This window comes from Ambystoma mexicanum, chromosome 11 (assembly GCF_040938575.1).
Source record: "Ambystoma mexicanum isolate Mex_15411 chromosome 11, UKY_AmexF1_1, whole genome shotgun sequence".
NCBI lineage: Eukaryota > Metazoa > Chordata > Amphibia > Caudata > Ambystomatidae > Ambystoma > Ambystoma mexicanum.
The window spans coordinates 11,046,767-11,066,118 of NC_090934.1; the positions used below are offsets into that span (position 1 = coordinate 11,046,767).

The window sequence follows — 19,352 nt, forward strand, 5'->3', positions numbered from 1 at the left end:
CATTGCACCTTGCCCAGGATGGCCGCCACTCTCCTCTCAGACGCTAGGCATGACACGGTCGAGCCAGGACCCCCGGAACAACGCGTCCTGCGATGGAGGCAAGCAGGACTTTGCATAGTTCACTGAGAACCCCAGATCCGTCAGAAGGTGGATAGTCTTCGCTGTGTGTTTGACAGTGAAGCTCCGTGAGGTGGCTCTGATGAGCCAGTCGTCCAGGTAAGGGTAAACATGGATCCCTTGCAGTCGCAGATGACCCGCCACCGGGCACTTGGTGAACACCCTTGTCGCAGACTTCAGTCTGAAGGGAAGGGCCTTGAATTGGTAGTGCTTCCCTTGGATGACGAAGTGCAGAAACTTGCGATGTCCCTTGTGAATGGGGATGTGGAAGTACGCATCCTCCAGGTCCAACGACAAACTCACCGTTTTCGAGCCGTCCCAGCACGTGGTGAAGCGTGACCATGCAGAACTTCTGAGACTTGATGTGTTTAACCGTCGTAGGTCGAGAATGGGCCTCCAGCCCCTGGTCTTCTTTCTTACTAGAAAGTATCAAGTGTTAACTCCGGGGGGGGGGGGGGACAGCTCTATCGCCCCTTTCTTTAGCATCGCCCGAACCTCAAACAGCAGTTGATGGACGTGATTTTCTTGCTGGGCCACCTTTGTTGAAACTCCAGTGTGTCTTTGTGGGCGAGAGCGTCCAGCACCCAACGGTCAGTGGAGATGGTCTGCCATACGTGGACGAAGTTCACCAGCCTGCCTCCAACCAGGGTGCACAGGTGAGGGCTAGACACCACGGCCGGTTCATTCTTGTTCGGAGGTCGACGGGCCACCTGAAGGTGCTTGGTGTCGACCCCCACCTGTTGGCTTCCTGGGCCGAGGGGCAGATGATAAGAGGAGCCCATGCCGAAACTTGGAGGATCCTTGGGACTTGTTGCCAGAGGGCCAAAAGGATGGTCGCCGCTGTTGAAGAGTGCCCAATGCACGTACTGCCTTGTTTTCCGCCTTGATCGCTTCTAGAGACTCATCTTCAGCCTTTCCAAACAGATTGTCCCCATCGAAGGCATGTCCAACACTCTTGACCAAATGTCTTGATGGAAATTGGTGGCCCAAGCCAGCCCCGGCCACGAAGGCAAACGCTGTTGCCCATTTGGCGGAATCCCGTGTCGGCGATATCCGTGGCCACCGTGATCCGACACCACCTCGCCTTCCTGCAGAATCTCCAAAGCTTCCGACCTCTTGTCGTCGGGAAGGTAGGCCAGAATGGGAGCAATCTTGAACCATTGCTCTCGGTCGAAGCGAGCCAAAATGGTGAGGGCGTTGGCGGCCTTGACAGTAGTCTCCGCTGAGGAGATAACCCGTTGCCCCATGGCATTTTACTTCCCCTCACTGTCCAGCGGTATGGAGGCCACCGAAGGAGGAGGAGCCCAAAGACTTCATCTTGGCTGCTCCTGACACCACAGAGTCCGGCGACAGTTTAGTCTGCAAGCACTTGGGCGCACAGTCCGGCATTCTGTACATCTTCTCAAAGTGGTTTCCCTTCGCCGGGGCCATTGAAGGGTTCTTCATGATGGACAATCCCTCATACCAAATGTCATCCAGGAGTGGGACCGAAAGGACAATCTTCCTCTTTGCCTTCGGACGTTGCTATAAGAAACCCTCCTCAATAAGGAGCTGAAAGAGCTCTGAAGCCCTACAGAATATTGCGTGAAACAAGCCTATCTTGTCAGGCGGGGAAGATCTGGGAGGTGGAGACGGGAGGTGCAATCCGCTGTCATCTGTGTCATTACCCGTTGTCGCCGTGTCAGGATCCGTCTCATCCCTCTGGAAGGTGGGGTGGAGGGGGAGAGTGAGGCGAAGGGTGGCAAGGAGGTGGAGGGTGAACCTTCCTCTTCATGGCCGGTGGCTTCCCAGTTGGCTCTAGCATCACGGGAGGGGCAGCCGGGGTAACAGGCATCCTTGTCCTCATATCCGAGGCCAGAGTAAGCAAAGCTGAGAGAATGAGATATCTCAAGGTGGCTGCTGAGGCAGCTGTGGCAACAGAGGCGGAGGTGAGACCAGTGCTTGAGGCGTAGGCTGGTCACCCAGACCCTCAACGCCCTGCTGTTCCTCGTTGGTCTCCTCGACGTCTCCATCGTCACCCTAGTCGGAATCCTCGCCGTAGGGCCTGCTCCCGACGTTCCTCTCCTCCTGGATGGTCTGGAGGCAAGTAAGCTCCTCCTCCGAGGAGATATCCGTGCCCTGGAGGACTACTGGGCCTCGCCCCCCCTTCTCTGCGACCAGAGGCGACAGTTTCGGGGAAATGACTGGAATCATCTTCTGTGGTGTCTTCTCTATGGGTTGAAAAGGGGACTCCCTTCTGGGAGGTAGGGACACTCACCTCCAGGGCTGCGTCCTGTGGATCCGCCCCAGCAGCCTTCGCGAGGGACGCCACCACCCCTTCGACGGAAGGCTGGGCCTTCATCAAATGTACCTGGGCCTTCACAGACTGGACAGGACCCTGGTCCTGCTTGGCCTTGGTCGACCCAGCGGCCTTCTTCGGGGGAGGGTCAGCGCCCCGATTCCCCCTTGGCCTTCTCGGGCAGGTTGGTCTTGGGCTTCTCCTTGAGTTTGCCCGGATGGTCCGACTTCCTCTTGAGCGTTGGCTGGTGATTGAAGCCGCTGGAGATGCCATACTCACCCTGGCCACTGGGGAGCCTGTCGCTACGGCGCTCCCCGTGGCAGTGGACTCGCAGTGCTTAGCTTTTGTGTGACACCCATGGGAGGGGTGCCCTCAAAAAAGATCTTCGAAGACAGCTCAGCTTTCTTGGAAGCAGGGGAGGCATGCTGCTGGGTCCCACCCAGAGCGGGGGCTTGGCCTGTAGCCAATTCCTTGAGCCGCCTACGCCAATCCTTCAGCGTGTGGGGCACCCATCTACGACAAAACGCACAGTCTTCCTCCACGTGTGTTGTGTTACAGGCAGTGAAGGAAGTGGGAATGCCGGTCGTCCGATAAGACATTCCACAAGCCGCAGTCGGAACAAATCTTGAAAAGGACATTTGAGTCCTGCTTCTCCTCCGACATGTCCATGCGGTGTAGGCCTTTACGAATCTTCTGGAATCCTCCAACGAAGAAACCTGACGAAATTCACCCTTGAGGGCGTGGAAGAATCTGAAAAACGGGTCCCAGTCAATCAGAAGGTAGATCGCTAAAGCACAAAACCTGATTGAACGAAAAAAATAGAGTAAAACTCTTCCAAAAAGCAAAAAATGCAGTAAAGGTTTGAGAGCTAAACACGAGGACTCCCAACACAAACGTGCGGTAAAAATCTGAAGATGGCTGCCAGAGGAGGGGCTTAGGTAGAGGGAAGTCATTGGCTGGGGGCAGTATGACCCAGAGCTCAGTGATTGGTTATTAGAAAGACCGTTCAGAAATTAAACTGATTTTTTCCTTTACCCAGGATTCCCAGTCGGACGGGGAATATACAGGAGCATGTGAATCCATGCCAGACGCCATGCTGGAGAACATCTATCATTTTCCTGATCGAGGAAATGGCCGTAATGCATTTGCGAACACGCAGTACCATGTGAATGAGAATGTGTCCCCTCGAGAGTCGGGATGCAGGATCCTGCTTGCAACTTTCTTGTACTGCTTGTTGTCAGGAGTGGCGAAAAGGTCTAGAGGAGGGATGAACCCACATTGAGAAAAACTTGGATATCTGGATGCTGTGCCGTTGCCATTCGTGTGACTACGATGAATGCCTGCTGAGTGTGTGCTTGCTTGTCCTGTATCCCTGGCAGGTGGAAGATTTGAAGCAGAATGTTGTGTTGGATGGCCCAATGCCAAATGGTCGGTGCTTCTTGAAACAGAGTGCTTGACCACGCTCAGCCTAATTTCCGCAGATAAAACATTGTGGTTGTGTTGTCCGTGAGGACTCCAACCACCAAATTCTTGTATTTATTGTTTTTATGTAGAGCTTTAATCCAAAATTCTTGATTAGCGGAAGAAGGATTTTAGAGCCCCATGTACTGGCCGCAGTTCCAGCACATTTATGTGGAGGACGGCTTCTTCGGGTGTTTAAAGGCCTTTGACTTGGTGCTTGCCCAAATAAGCTCCCCATCCCGCCAGGGAAGCATCAGTCACAATCGTGAGAAGGTGAATGGGTCCCTGTAGGGGCATTCCTTTGGCGATGTTGCAGGTGTATGTCCACCATTTTAGTGTGCTTGATAGAGTCCGAGTGCTGGTAATAGTCTGACCAGGAACCCCGAATTTGGAATCATCTGGTAGCCAGAAACCTTTACACTGGCCGCATGTGCAGCCTGCAATGGGGAATTAGAGGGACGAAGGAGGACATGATCCCTAAGAAAGCCATGCATGTGCGGACCACGACAAGCTTGTTTGATGTGAAAGTTTGCAAGGATTATCCATTTTTTCATCTTGTCCAATGAGGGTCTGATAAGACTTTGGTCTGGGAGGCCTTGAGCATCCAGGAAAACCACATTTTTTGAGTGACCTTTGCAAGATTGTGTCTAATTTATTGCACATCCCAACTGTTGGAGCAGAGTTTGTCTGAGAAAACACAATGCGTGTTGATATGTTGAACCTCAAACTAACCAGTCAAGTACAGGTAGATGTGGTGGCCCTATTTTCAGAGGAAGGCTGCTACTGGTGCCAGGCACTTTGTGAACGTCCTGGGTGCCGATTTCAGGCCGAATGGAAGTACCCAAAACTGGCAATGGCTTTCACCAACCAACAATCAGAAGTACTTTTTGATGCCTTGGGTGTATTGGCACATGGAAGTATGCATCCTTGAGATCTAATGTTGCCAGATATTCTTGGGGTTGAATGGCCTTTAGGACCTCCTGGATTGTTACTATCTTAAACTTCTGCTTTTTCATGTTCAGCCTTCGCAAGTCCAGGATAGGGCGCCACTTCCCGTCTGGTTTTCTGACGATGTACCTGGAGTATACTCCTTTTCCCCCTTGCTGAAAGAGGGATCATTTTGATGGCTCGTTTTCTTTGACATACTTACTCCTGTAAAACCTGAAGGTGTGGGTGGGATGACTAAGGGAGGTATCGGGATTTGTGCACATTTGAACTCCAACAAGTGACCGTATTGGATTGCATCTAGCACCCACCCGTCCTTTGTTATTGTCTGCCGCTCGTAAAGGTAGAACGCCACATTTCCCCCACCTGTCTGCCCCTGATGCAGTCATTGTTGGGTCTTATGTTGCTTACCTCCGAGAGGGGGTTGATTTGCACGTTCGCTGCCCTTGATGGTATTCCCTGCTGCGTTGGATTGGTAATTTCTCTTGTAGTCCTGAGTAGTATCCGCTTTACTGTAGTTCTCGTCTCTAGAGGATGAGAACCTTGAATTATCCGAGGCTTCTCGAAAGGAGCAAAAGGACCACCTGCCCTGCAGGGCTGTAAGAGATCTAGCAGAGTCTGAATCTGCCTTCATGGATTTAGGGCCTCATCAATCTGGTCCCCAAACAGATTTTCCCCTTCACATGGCATATCGATTAATTGTGCTGTACTTCCTGCTGAAAATCGGTGCAACGTAACCATGCCTGTCGTCTGAGGACTATCCCATTGCCAATCTGTTTGGACCCCGTCGTTTCAGCAAGGTCTAAAGTGATAATAATGCTGCGATTTGAGGCTTCCTCCCATTCACACACTAGCGTCATGGCTTCCTTCCTCTGCTGTTCTGCTAAGTGTTCCAATATAGGAGCCAGCCGATGGCAAATCTCTCAATCGTAACTAGCAACTATTGCAAGGGCATTTTGCTGCTTTGACAGTTGTTGCCCCAATGGTGAGAACCTTTTTTCCGAAGGCATGCATTTTTCTGTTTTCATTGTTAAATAATTCTGAGAATGGAGGCCCTCCTGCCAAACAATCCAGGATGGGTATGGAGAACATTGCCTTCCTGTGTTTAACCATGTGATCGAAGAGGAAACAATCCATTCCCTCTTCCAGAATCAAACCAAACTCCTGGCAGGCTTTAGACATGCAGTGAAAAGCTCCAATGTCATCTGGAGGCAAAGGTTGAGCAGGGCTATCCTGAGCGTCTTGGTCAGAATCATCCGTGTCCCACGGGTCGGCTCTGCGTGGAGGCGGTGCAGCATGTATCCCATGGACCAGTGTCCTGGTCTGTGTTAACCAATTCTCCCTCCTCTTGCTCTCTTCTACGTTATGTTAATTCACTTATAATGCGCCAAAGCCCGAAGACATCCAGGCGCACTGAAGCTAAGGAGGGTAGCCATCAACTGTTTTCTGAAGAACAAATGATCCGTATCATTGCGTAAGTGTTCAGGCAAGGCATTCCAGGCCTGTGTCGCCTGCACATGAATAGCACAACCATTTCCGTGGGCTCTCTTAACGCGGTCTACTTCTAAAAAGCATGCCTTTGCAGATCGCAAGTTTTTTACGTTGATAAAGGCTCAACCTATTCTTAAGGTAAGCCGGAGCATCACCGAAAACACATTTGTGGTCAACAGCGGGAAATTAATCCTTGCCGAAACAGGCAGCCAGTGTAATTTCTTTCTGGCGGCAGATGTAGGTCTCATCTGATAGACAATGCGCACTGCCGCATTCTGATCTTCTGCAATTTTTGGATATCAGCCTTGTTGGCTCCCCCTAGGAGTAGTCTACTCTTGGGAGTAGAGCGGCTCTAACTCGTTTTTGACGGTTCTCCTCAGAAACCAGAGGGGCTACTGATCGACGAACTTTGAGATGGTAGTTGGTACCTTTCACAATTGCTTCTACGTGTGAACCACTATCCAGACTGGCTTCCAGGTAAATGCCTAAGATCTACACCTTATGCACCACTGAAATGTGGCTGCCGTCAATCGAGAAACTGGCGTAGGAGTGACTCAATTTGTCTCTAGCTTGCCGGGGGCCGTATAGCATAAGCTCGGTCTTACTAGCGGTGAGGCATAACCAATTTGTGGCCATCCAGCCCTTTATAGTCTGATAGTGTGTTAGGCAGAATCCTGTGCAGTGCCCTTAGGGACCACCTCACACAATTAAGACCACAAGTAGTAATACAAGTTCACCTTTGGTACAAGCCTGTACTACTATGTTAAAGTGGTAGCAGTAGCAGAGCAGCCAGACTTCTCAAGAGTATATGAGCAGTAGGAGAGATTACACACAGGGTCACAATTACTGTGACTCAAGCAAACACTGACTCAAGGATTCAGGTAAAAAATATAAGCACATTTATTTTTAAACCATCTGTTATAAAACACAACACTTCTCTTAGTTCAAAACCACACGTAAAATACACTACACACAACCAATTCACTTGGTACTGTATAACTCAAGGTAAGTACCCTATGTTTTAATGGACCGGTGTTGTGAAACAAAAGACGTTACCGGGAATACAGATACGATCACTTTTTGACAGTAATGACAGTTTGGTCTTACTAAAGATACGTGTATCCGCGGCAAGAAATGTTACTGGCGCAAAAACACACTTAGCAACCGAGTTAACCAGTGAGAGTTGGGGCACAAATCATAGGCAATACTTTTGTCAGGGCAGACAGAATCAGAGAACACTCGTTAACACAAATACAAGAGTCAATAAGCCAGAGCCAGTGTCAAGTGGAACCGGGTTCCCGTTGTAGAGGATCACACAGTCGGACAGTTCAAGATTCAACGTTGCCAGGAGTACTATATTGTCAGAGGAAGCAAAAGTTATAAGAAGGAGCGAAGCCAAGAGCAAGCCTTGGAGGAGAAAGGGATTCACACCCTAGCTCCTCGAAGCAGAACACAGTACCTTATTCAAGGAAGAAGCTGGTGCCACGGCAGTTGTTCCTGGTAGTTTCCTGCAGACCCACGGTTCCTGGAGCTTCGGCAAGAGGGACAACGTCTGGAGGGGTCTGCACCACACAGGGATGAAGCCAGCAGCGACGGTGAATAAAAGGTGCGCTCTCTAAAAATAGGAGAGGCTCTTCAGATGGCTATCCGGACCACTACAGCAGTGCGCAGTGATTTCGACCACAAAGAGGAACCTCTGGCTGTGGAAGATGAGCTGGTTGACCCCACCAGGCTCAAGGGAAGACGACTCCGGACTGGATCTTCTCTGGTCGTCGAAGGGTAGATCGCTCAGGACTACAGCAGGGCTTCACCGGGACGGGGTAGTTGCAGCAGAAGACTTCTTCTCCGCTTCTCTTCGGTTCCATGTAGTTCCAGTGGCGACGGTCTTCCAGCCCAAGAGTCCTGCCTTTTATGCGAAAATCCCCCATTCACACAGCCTGGCTGTCAATCACGCAGCAGGGGGCGGTTGTCCAGCCCGGACAACCACCTCAGCCAGTCATGGCAAAGTGCGACTTGGTTTCCTAGGATACCCTGTGCAGGGGGTGACTACACCCCTCCCTCACATTCAGCCCACCTAGACACCCAGGTGCCTAGAGGGGGGCTTCTTGGCAGAAGCCCACCAAAATACAGTGTACAAAGAAGGCAAACCTGGTTTGCCGCGCAAAGTAAAACACAATTAGGACTTTAACAAAAAGAAATGGCGAATAAACCCGACCGGGGCCAAAATAAAAAGTATTTGGTCAAGCTGGTTTATGTTTGAGGCTAATATAATAGCCTAAAACAGTTAAGAGCAAAACAAAACTCTAGGAGGTACAGATAAAAAGGGCTAAGAATTAACCATTTCCAATACTCCATGTAAGATGGGGTGTACTGGATCTGTGGTTAAATTACTATGTAAAGTTAATGGCAACTTTACCCTTTTCTGGGGGACAGTAGTCGGCCCCAGAAATAAAGTCGGTGGGAAGTCTAAAAGACAACCCGGTGTCACTGCACTGAGGGTGCTGTGCGACACACAAAAGAAGGGGGCTACTGAAGTGGTGTACTCCAGAGTCCAAAAGACAGGTAACAGACACATGGCAAAACACGGGTAAGAGTGGGGGGAAAGCTCACACTCTTACCAAGTGGAAAAATAAACTCCAGAAATCCAGCAAAGCTGCTGGGGGACTCACTAGGTGAGGGAAATCCATTGAATGAGAATTCTCCCTAACAGACCAGGTCCAGCTTCTGTTGGTCTCTTTCATAGTCCCCACTAATCTCCAATGCCAGCTGGAAATAGTCTGCGTAATTGCAGAAGAAAAGACCCAGACTCTCCAGATCTATACACAGTGGGATGATATCAATGTTACAAAGCAGGGGAGAGAGGAAAGGGGACACAGCAAGTGGTGATCTCAGCATCAGATGCACTAGCACCCCGGTGAACTCTTGAGCAGCGGCCTTCAAGGATGGATTTAAGCCAGTGTATTGCTTCCACCGAAATACCCCTCCCCCGCCAACAGTGGCCATCCGATGCAGCAGGATCCCATGGTATAGCAAGTCGAAGGCTGCCGATAAGTCCAACAACATCAGCATCCCTGACTTGCCCGACTCCAGCCCAGAGAACATGTGTGTCTGTAGGCCTAATAATGCAGTCTGCACCGTGGAAGCTACGGAAGTCAGATTGCTTCTTATGTAGAGTGCCCATTCTTGCAATATGATCCTGAAGTTGTAGGGAAGCACCTTCGTCAATTAATTTCAGGAAAAAGAGCGTGTTGGTGATAGGCCCAAGCTTAGCTGGATAATTTGGGTCTAAACTTGCCTTTAATAATGGCGTGACTGCTACATTTTTTATAGAGAGGGATGCTACCAATTCGAAAGGAGCAGTTTACAAACCTGCAGAGGAAAGGAACATAAATACACTTGTGTTCTAGTATTGTCTTGGATGGAAGGAATTCACCCAGACAACTTGTGGGGTATATGGTCTTCAGGACATTGTGGATTTCTATTTTTGTAAGCTCCTTAAACCCAGTGTGGGTTTTCTGCTGATTTTGATCTCCATCTTCTAAAGTTTGGTAACTCGTTTTTAAAATAACGGTACCCTCCTACTTCCCATCCTCGCAACAACTTTCCCTAGTAACTATGGTATGTGGAGTTTTCTGGGTTAAGTTTTCCAAGATTATTTTTTGGGGAAATTTTCAATTTGTCCGAAAAAGCTTTCTGGACTATTTTACAGTCTTCATTTGTCGGTTTAATGGTAGCGCTGGTACTCATGGTTTTCTCCCAGGACCCAAGGAGTCTAAACATTTCCTTAGTTTGATTTCCAGCATGGGTAATTTGTTTATTGTAGAAATTACACATTGCTTCCTGGATTTTAGCCATGTATTCCTTTGCTTTAAGCTTCCAGGTCACCAAGTTTTCCAGAGTGTTGTCTCAACCAGGTGTGTTCCGCCTGCCTTTTGGTGGTTTTTAATTTCACCAAGGTTGGGGTGATGATTAGGAGCATCTTTAACGGTCCTAGTTTTCAAGGGAGCCACCTGATCTAACATACTTAGAATCTCCTTGTTATAAGTATTGATACATGGACTATATCCCCGTGGCGGTGTTGGAACTCTAGGAAGTTTGTCTTGGTCTCCAAAGGGATGGCTTGGGTCCCTTTGATGCTGCAGCATAACTTGGCCTTCTCCGATTGTCTGAGCCTGCAGAAGCCTGGCATCAAGCTGCCCCAAAATTGATGTAGTGTTGTAAGCACTTGCAGAGAAAAGCAAGGATTGCAGGCTTATAAGGGGGTATTGTGGATTCATACTGCCCATTCCAGCAGGTGTTGATGGTACAGTAGGTGTCTGAATCCCTAGAGGTGAGTCTTCCTCTTGATGGTCTTTGGATAGGAGGATGGGAAGTTATTTCAGGATTGGAGTCAGTAACACCTGCACATTCTTTTGGCGGAAGCTCAACCTCAGACGTGATTTCATGCTGCAAAATGTCTTCCGTCATGATATCTGGGTAACATTCCTAGAGAAGCCCAGTCATGCTCTATCATGTCCCCTGTTGGGGTTCTCAAAATACCCTTGGGAGACAATATACTGTCCCGCATAGGTAATCCCAAAGTCTCCATCATGATGGTGGTCGACGGTTGCTTCTGTTGTTCTCCGGACGATTTATGTTTTTTGGTCGTCGACGAGAGATGGGCAGCTAACGCGGATGAAGTTGTCATCGATGCCGTTGTGTGGTAGATGGGGATGTCAGAGTGGATTTCGATGACGGTCGTCGACGGGTGTCTGTTGACAATTCATGCGCAGAGGACGATCTGTGAGATTCCAATGAAGAATAGTTTTTTTTTCATCAAATATGAAGAGGAGGTCCTCATAGCCAATTTGGATCGGTGTTTGTCTGTCAGAGATCATCTCCTGGACGGGTCGGACTTGGGTTTTGTCAACGGCAACACCCTTTATCCCTTGGTTTTTCCCAATGGTGTCTTCGTCGACGGGGCCTTGGCCGAGTGCTTAGGCCCAGTATGGGACACCTCACCACCACTACCTGGTGGTTTTTTTAACAAAAAATGTTTGGCCTTATCGTGACCTCTGGATGATCTTGCCTCACCCGTTTGTTTTTTTCTCCACCAGCTCTTCAGACCTGGATCTCTGTCGGGATGGAGACCTCTTGTCAGAGGTAGTGATGGCTCTCACTCCGTGACAACCCCACTTCTGATGCAGGGTACACTCCCTTATTGAGCCAACAGATTAGGAGACGGTTTCTGTCCTCAAGGGTTTTTTGAGAGAAACCCTGGCAGATGTCACATCTATCCGTGGAATGGTTGGGGTAGAGACAGTAAAGACATTCCGTATGCCCATCACCCTCGTACACATTTTTTAGGCTGCAAGTGTCATAAGGCCTAAAATAAGGACTTCTTTGGTCCCGAGGTCGTAGACGTCGGTTGAGGCCTAAAATAAGGACTTCTTTGGTCCCGAGGTCGTAGACGTCGGTTGCTCCGGATGGAGGAAGTTGAGAAATATAAATTTTCCGAAGGACGTCATTTTCTCTCAGGAGAGAGAAACATGAGGAATACCAACAGCTCGGGAGACGGTTGAAATCTGAGAGGAATCTGCTGGCCCAGAGCTATACACTCGACGTCCTATTGGTGGGGACCAAAAGCACTCACAAGAACGTCGATGGGACACTCTAGGGGGTCACATTTTTTCCATAGGTAAATTACTAAGTCAAGTTAACCAGGGATTCCCAGCCTGACGACCAGCAATATTCACAGAAGGTGAATCCATGAAAAATCCAATGCTGGGGAAGGGAGTAGTTTACCTGTAACTTCATTTCTCCAGCATTGGCATCTTTCATGGCTTCACATGCAGTGAATATTTCCCGTCAGGCTGGGAAACCTCGGTAACTTTAACCTAGCATTTTCCTATGGAAAACTGACACTTTAGTGTCCCATCAACGTCCTTTTTGGGTGCTTTAGGCTACCCAATAGCACGTTCGGTATAAATAGCACTGCCCCCCCGTGGCTTCCCTTCAGATTTTAACCTCCAAATTAGAGGAAACACGAATCCCGGTTTGCCTTAAACTTCTCCAGACGCCCCTTCACGGCTGGTTCCGAAAAAGGATGCCGCTTCGTATGCAGGCCCTCTTGCCACACATGGTCTAAAATGGGGACCGAGAAGACGGTCTTCCGTCGCTTCCCCATGTGATCGAAAAGAAAAGTCTTCCACTCCTCCTCAGGAGCCAAGCCAAATTCTTGGCATGCCTTCACCATCATAGTGTGAAAGGCCCAATATCGTCTGGCGGAGACAGCTGAGCAGGGCTGTTAGGCGGTTCCACCTCTGGGTCTGTATCCCACTTATCTCTCCAGGGCGACAAGGTTTCTTGACAACTTGTCACAAGGCCTGCTCTCCTGATCTGAAATCGACCAGCTCTCCTTCCTCTGGATGACTTCTGGGAAGGCCCAACTCCACTGGTGACGGTAACGTCAGCTGCACCTGAGGTGAATCCCTGGGGCGACTCGGGCGAGGGGCCACAACAGGCAGACTACGCACCACTGGAGGCACCGGGCTCAGAGCCTCTGGAAGTCATGCATCCAATTGACCCAACAGTGATTGGAGCGCACTTAACACCTGCATAGACAGCAGAGTGTGAGGGTTCACCAACAGGTAAAGGGGCACCCCAACCCCACTTGACGTAGATGGACCTGCCTCCCGCAGACCCAACACCGATGGTTGCAAACCTGGTTCATGCTTCTCCTCCAGACCAGAGGAGACTGAATAAGAAGCTGGATCCTGTTGTAGAATGTCCACCGGGAGCAACGGCTCAAAGCCGGCCCCAGACTGCCATGGCTCTCCCGTCTGCAACAAACCACCATCCACCTCCAGCTGTGTCGTCGATAGCAATTGCAGACCACCGACAGTCACGGCCGTAGATGACACCCCTGTCGACGAAGGGAGTGAGGATTGTACCACAATCGTCGATGATAGAACCTCAGTCGACAACTTAATCGACGACACCAAGTCCTCCACCGGCCTGGCCTTCTCCGGCGACGCGTGGTTGAAGTGCCGGAATGGTGCTTGGATGAGTCCGCTGGAAGAGGACCTATGCCGGTCCTCAGATGACGAGTGCTCCAAAGAGTACTCGCTCACCTTCTCCTACCCAGAAGAGGACTTATGCGCCGACTTCTCTGGCCCATCACTCCACCCCTTGGACTTGTCCGGTCTTGCCGACCTGGAGAGCGAAGAACCACTCCTACCTCTAGACTGAAGCGACTTGGATTGAGAGGAACCAGCTTTCCCCACCTCCGATGCCAGCACCTCCGTGCGTTGCTTCTTGGCGGGGGAGGGGGGATTCCACAGACATCGCCCTGCACTGCATAGGAGTCTTCACTGCCGGAGCCGAATACTTGCTTCCCCGGGACGAAACCTCTGTACCCGGTAAGTGCCCTCGTTAAGCCAAGCAATCAGTCGGTGGTTGCGGTCTTTCAGCATTTTATGAGCAAACCCCCCTCCCTCTCCCCCACCGCCTACACCCCCACTGCCTACACCCCCACTGCCCCCCCTCACAGGCATCCGCTGAATGACTTGGGTAAAGGCAATACAAGCAATCTGCATGGCCGTCTCCCTCGAAAACCTTCTTTAGGCTGCAGGAAGCACAAGGCCTAAACAGCAATTTGATTTTTTATGGCCCACAGATGACGTACTGGCCGATAGTATGAAAAGCATGTGTATAACACGAAGAGTAGACACGAGGTGTCTACAACTGTTCGGAGACGGTTGAAATCTGAAGGTAAGCTGCAGGGCAGGGGCAATTTATACTGAATGTCCTATTGGGTAGCCTAAAGCACCCAAAAAGGAAGTCGATAGGACACTAAAGTATTGAGGTTTGCCATAGGAAAACGCTAGGTTAAAGTTAGCGAGGTTTCCCAGCCTGAAAATGGGAAATATTCACAGCATGTGAATCCATGAACGCTCCAATGCTGGAGAAAGTCGTAAACTAATGTTTACACAGTTTCCATTCCCGACATACTATGTGCATAAACCTATGTATGATTTTGTCTAGCAGTTTTAAATTAATTTTTAAACTGGTATTTTTTACAGCCACAATTCTGTTTCTTCTTTAAACTTTATTTCTAAACCAATGTTCTGATTTGTTGCGATGTCCTTACCTGCACTTTCACATCTCGACTGTTGATTATTTCCACGATGCCGACAGCATCATCAAAGACCAGGCCGAGCTTCTTACAGTTATCTAAGGATGTGAAAGTGCAACCACTAAAAGTTAAGAACCACACCTTACTCTTTAAAATGATTCCCCATCAAGCCGCACTTCTCCAATGACCCTAACTCCTAACCAGTTCACAGAAAGCAAACAAGAGTCCTTGTTCATCAACCCAGAAGGGCCCTTACTCAACACCCTACTCCAATCCAATCCTGCCAGAAGCCCCGTTATTCTCTCCCATTACCCTCTAATCACACAAAAGAACGCCCCCTTCAGTGGATTCCAGAAGGACTACTGCAAGATCACTCCTTCACGGTCGTAGCTCGTTTATCTTAGGTTTCACCCACCCTTTACTCAAAACAATCACCCACGTGGCCCCAGAGGAAGCTTGCACAGCAATGGCACTTATCAAGTTAATTTAAATGGGCTGTAGACTTAGCAGGACTGCTTTGTAAGCACTACGCATACAAGTGCCCTTACAGGATAGACACGGCTATTCTTACTCCATAAGCACAAGCAAAGCTGGCTACTATGAAGGGCTGTAGTCGCATACAAGTACCCCTACATGGCCATTCTTATATGGAGCCCAACTTTGCATTTGATGTCCTCCTGGATTAATTTACTGTTTCCAGGCTATCCTAAACTGCACCATTCCAGAGATCAGCCCAACCAAAATGCACCCTGGTTTCCATCCCCTTTTGAACACCAGAAAGCAGAATCCCCAAAAGGTCAGCTTAGCCTGAACGATTCCTGGTGTCCACCTATTTCTCCAGTGCAGACCTGCCTGCTCTGGCAAGGTGCCAGTTTCCACCCCTCATTCACCCAGATGGGGCCAGGAGCAGCAGCTCTCACCTACGGTGATGGAGTTGATCTTCCCCTTGATCTGGAGGGTGCTGTTCACGCACTTGTAAATGTACGCCACCTGCTTCAGCTCCGTCTCACTGATCACCAGCTTGGAGGCGTTCTCGTAATTCTCCTGTTGGGAGAAACATGGAATAAGAGCTCATACCACTGCATTGCAACAAAGATCCCGTAAACCAGTATCCCCTCCTCCCCCCCAAACCCCATTTTCTACTACAAGGCAACCATGCACCCAATGATACACCCTGTCCCACCAGTCTCCTGCCATGACAACCCACACCCTACTTCGGCAACATTAATTTAATGCAGAGGCTCTTTATGGGAACAACAGGTTATACAAGTATGACCATAGTAAATGTGTTGCTCTTCTAGATTAGCAGACCACTGGTGCTGAGCCCTGTCACAGAGGAGGAGGAGGAGCAAGATGTGTATGCCAAGTGTTGATGAGGTCAGTTGCAAGAACTTATGTTCTGTGTGCATGTATGTCCCTAGACAAGTTCTGGTGAGGGCACATGGATCCATCCACTGGGTAGCCCCAACTGTAGTAATCCATCGCAGTTTGAACTAACGAAGTCCACCCTGAGAAAGGATAGGTCAAGAGCTGCAAGCGAGGCAAGCTGCTGGGAGAAGTCTGGAGTTGGGATGTTAATGTGTGCTCCCGAGTGGCTACTCTAGCTATGTAGGAGAAGGTGGAAAGTAGAATGGTGCGGTAAGGGCGTAAACAATCAAGAAGTCCTATATAGCAAGGCACAGCAGGGCCATGAAAGGGTTTGGCTTCTCCCCCAAACTCCTACCTCTGTTCTCTGCAGACAGCTTCCACCTTTACTTTGTCACGGTCGAATCCTGTCCATGTTGCACTCACTTTCAGGTCCATTGAACATTGTGGCAAAAAGGCACATGGATTTCAAGGAATGGATTACAGCCCAAGCCAGTATGATCAATGGTGAGGGACATGGGCTTGCAGACTCCAGGGATGGGGAACAGCAGATAATGGGAGGGGGCTTCCTGGGGGACTACTCATTACCTTTGGTGAAGTGCAGTGCTCAGGGTTTTCGGATGCATGAACATTTTGGTTCTCTGCATAAGCTGCTTATCTGCTTCCTTGGAACGCGGTTGGCAGGAGGAGAGCTGGACTTGCAGCATATAAATGAACACATTCTTCAGCAGAGGTTGTGTCAGTATTTGGTGAGTGTTGGCTTGTGCTCCCTTTTAATGGCCTTGAAGGACTCTGGAAGTGGATTATGTTTTGCCCCGGTGGTCTGTAGCATTCTGGCTGGTTATCCTGTCCAAGGACTGCCTCTCCGACCATTCTGCAAGGCTCCTACAGGGCGCAGGCAAGTCTCTGGCCAATCACTTTTCCTGCCAATGGCTTCCTATACTGGGGTCCTGCGGGGCAGGGAGTTTGCATTCAGAGGTTTGTTAGGTCTTGCAGCACCTGGTGTGAAGTGGGTCATTTCTCAATAATGCCCCAGAATTTAAAAGTGCTTGTGGGAATGTAAAGTAGCATTGGGAATGGCCCGACTTCTCGGCACCCAAGATTTGGACCATTGACCTAAAATATGAGTTTGCAGAAAGTGATGTGCCAGATGTCTGTGGGTGATGCCGACCCTTTTCACTATGGAGTCTCACAACTCAAGGTCATAAAATACGATGGTGGAGATGGTCTCACATTCATTTCACTGGTGGATTGAACTACTCGGGTTGCTTCTTAATGGGCTACACTTCCGCATGCACTTATTCTGAGACTCCAAAGACACGCAGGCTGGCAGGGTCTCTAGCACCGTAGGTAGGACCACGACCTACAGATTGTGGGCTTGGTCTGGGGAAGGCGCCTCGCCGTTCATAACCTTCACTTTGCAGGCGATTGCTTTGCACATAACAGATTTCATCAGGTCTCCCCTCATTCTAGCCTGCAATCATTTATGGTTTAGTGGGGTGCTGCAAGAGAAGGGGTAGATTCCTGCAACCTCCGTTTCATCTCTTGCAATAGCACGACCCCAGGCAGATTTTCTCTTTGGTATTTTGTACCTTGATACACGTCTTCAGAGTACTAGCATGAAAGACAGGAAAATGAGGTAGCAGAGGTAAGGAACCCATCCATTCACAACGAGATGAGGGGCTGTGTTGCTCGATGCCATTAACTGCAAGAGCGGCGTGTCCCAGAAGCCCTCCTGAGTTAGTAAGTACACTCTATGAGGGTCAGTTGGGAATAACGGAGGGACCCAATGAATTTGGGCAAATCAGTACGGAGTTTGCAGAAACGCATCAGGATCTGGCGAGAAGAGCCATAGCTCATAGCAAAATGCTGTCTGCTGCCAGCCTTTGGGACGAGTTGCCCCCTTCTGAGAAGCGATGCTGGCATCACGAGAAGTCTCATCTATGTCGATCACAATGTGACTGGGCAGCAGAACTTTGATAGAATGGGGAGAGCTTTGAATGGTGAATGCAGAGAACGCTGGTAAGAACTGGAAAGGCAGGCTCAAGCTCCATGGATCGCCATGGCAGGCCAGCACACCAAGAGCAGGGTAGTTTAAGTCTATGTTGGACCACCAAAGCAGACCTACTGTTAGTGGAGGAAACTCCTGTGAATCTGGATCTCGAAGGAAGTAGCATCCACAAAGCTCGGGGGAGCAGGGGACACCAGGGTATATGGAAAAGAATAAAACAGTCCACATTAGGCGACAAGAGCGCGACTGCCACAGAGCCACGTGTGAGGAAGGACGCACACTGGTGAGTAGAAGCACTGAAAAGTAAACAAAGGCAGGGAGAGTAGAGAAACGGCAAAATGAGGCCCCGTACCGAAAGACCTCCAAAGCTGTGGTGAACGAGAAAAGGTACTGTTGCATTGGACAGAAAGTAGTGAAATGCTAAGAGTGGAAGAACGGCTGTCGTCCTGAAGGGCAATTCTGAGAACGATGCATGTTGAGTCACGGAGTAAGATATCCTAGGCTATAGAGCCTGGACTGCATGAAGTGCTGTGAAGTAAAGTCCAGACTGCGTCTAATAAACATTGAGAGTGAGGAAACAGATGCACCCTAAGGCAGCCATATCAGGCTCAGTGGACAGATGAGTTGGCAGCATAGAAACATCTATTCTAACAGCCACTGAAAAGACACCCAGTGAAGTGTAATGATCCCCAAACGAACACAAAGAGGCTTATGAAGCACTTTATTCTAAATACGGCAGTGAACGAATATTAAGGGACTGGTTACAAAACAACGTCTTAAGATTAACAAAAAGTAGTATAAACAGATCGATGGGAGCCTAAGCCTAGCCATGTTTAAAGAACAAAGAAAGAGTTTGAAGGGATGCATGCTTGGCAATGAAGTCAAGGCCTTTACTTACATAACATATCTGAAGACTGTCAAGTACCCCGAAGGCAATCGCTTGATGAAAGCCACCTACAACCTAAGCTTGACAAACCAATGTTGCAAGAGTCAACTATCCATCCACAGAGTAAATCGAAAGACTGAAAAAAATCAAATTAAGCACAAGTCTGTAAGATTTACTGAGAAACACTGGTACTTGATGGAGGTGGAGCAGGGAGTCACCAGGTATGAGCGGAGATCAGGGGATGACAAGGACACCTTTTGGATCCCATTAAAAACTACAGAGATCCTGGATCTAGACTACACCCTTTATAAAGTAGTTTTACTCTTTCTTTACAACAATCAATGCACACTGAACCTCATCGAGGACCACCCTAGTGCACACCACAGATCAATGCGCACCAACCCTCAGTGAGGACCACCTGAGGACACCACAGATCAATGCACACTAAACCTCAGTGGAGATAACCTGAGGGAACAATGCCATCACTTGCAAAGACATGGAGTGAGGACCACCTTCTCTACCAAAACAAGGGACCAACGTACAGACAGAATTCCATTGAGGATTTCATCGATAAACAAGGGAGGTCAGCCTCACCGAGCATCCAGCACATCAGAAATAAAGCGCACTGGACAAACACCTGGATCCCAGCAAGTTGGAAGGAGAACCCTAAGGATTAATATGG

The 19,352-nt window shown here is 49.3% G+C and overlaps 1 protein-coding gene across 1 annotated transcript in view; it reads right to left on the reverse strand.

Moving 5' to 3' along the window:
* CAP1 (cyclase associated actin cytoskeleton regulatory protein 1) overlaps positions 1-19,352 on the reverse strand; it is a 204,343-nt gene that overhangs the window by 62,543 nt on the left and 122,448 nt on the right. Inside the window, exons 10-11 of the mRNA XM_069622395.1 lie at positions 15,329-15,452; positions 14,424-14,506 (exon numbers count right to left, since the gene is read on the reverse strand). Coding sequence (XP_069478496.1) covers positions 14,424-14,506; positions 15,329-15,452 — 207 coding nt within the window. The remainder of the gene's footprint in view (positions 1-14,423; positions 14,507-15,328; positions 15,453-19,352) is intronic.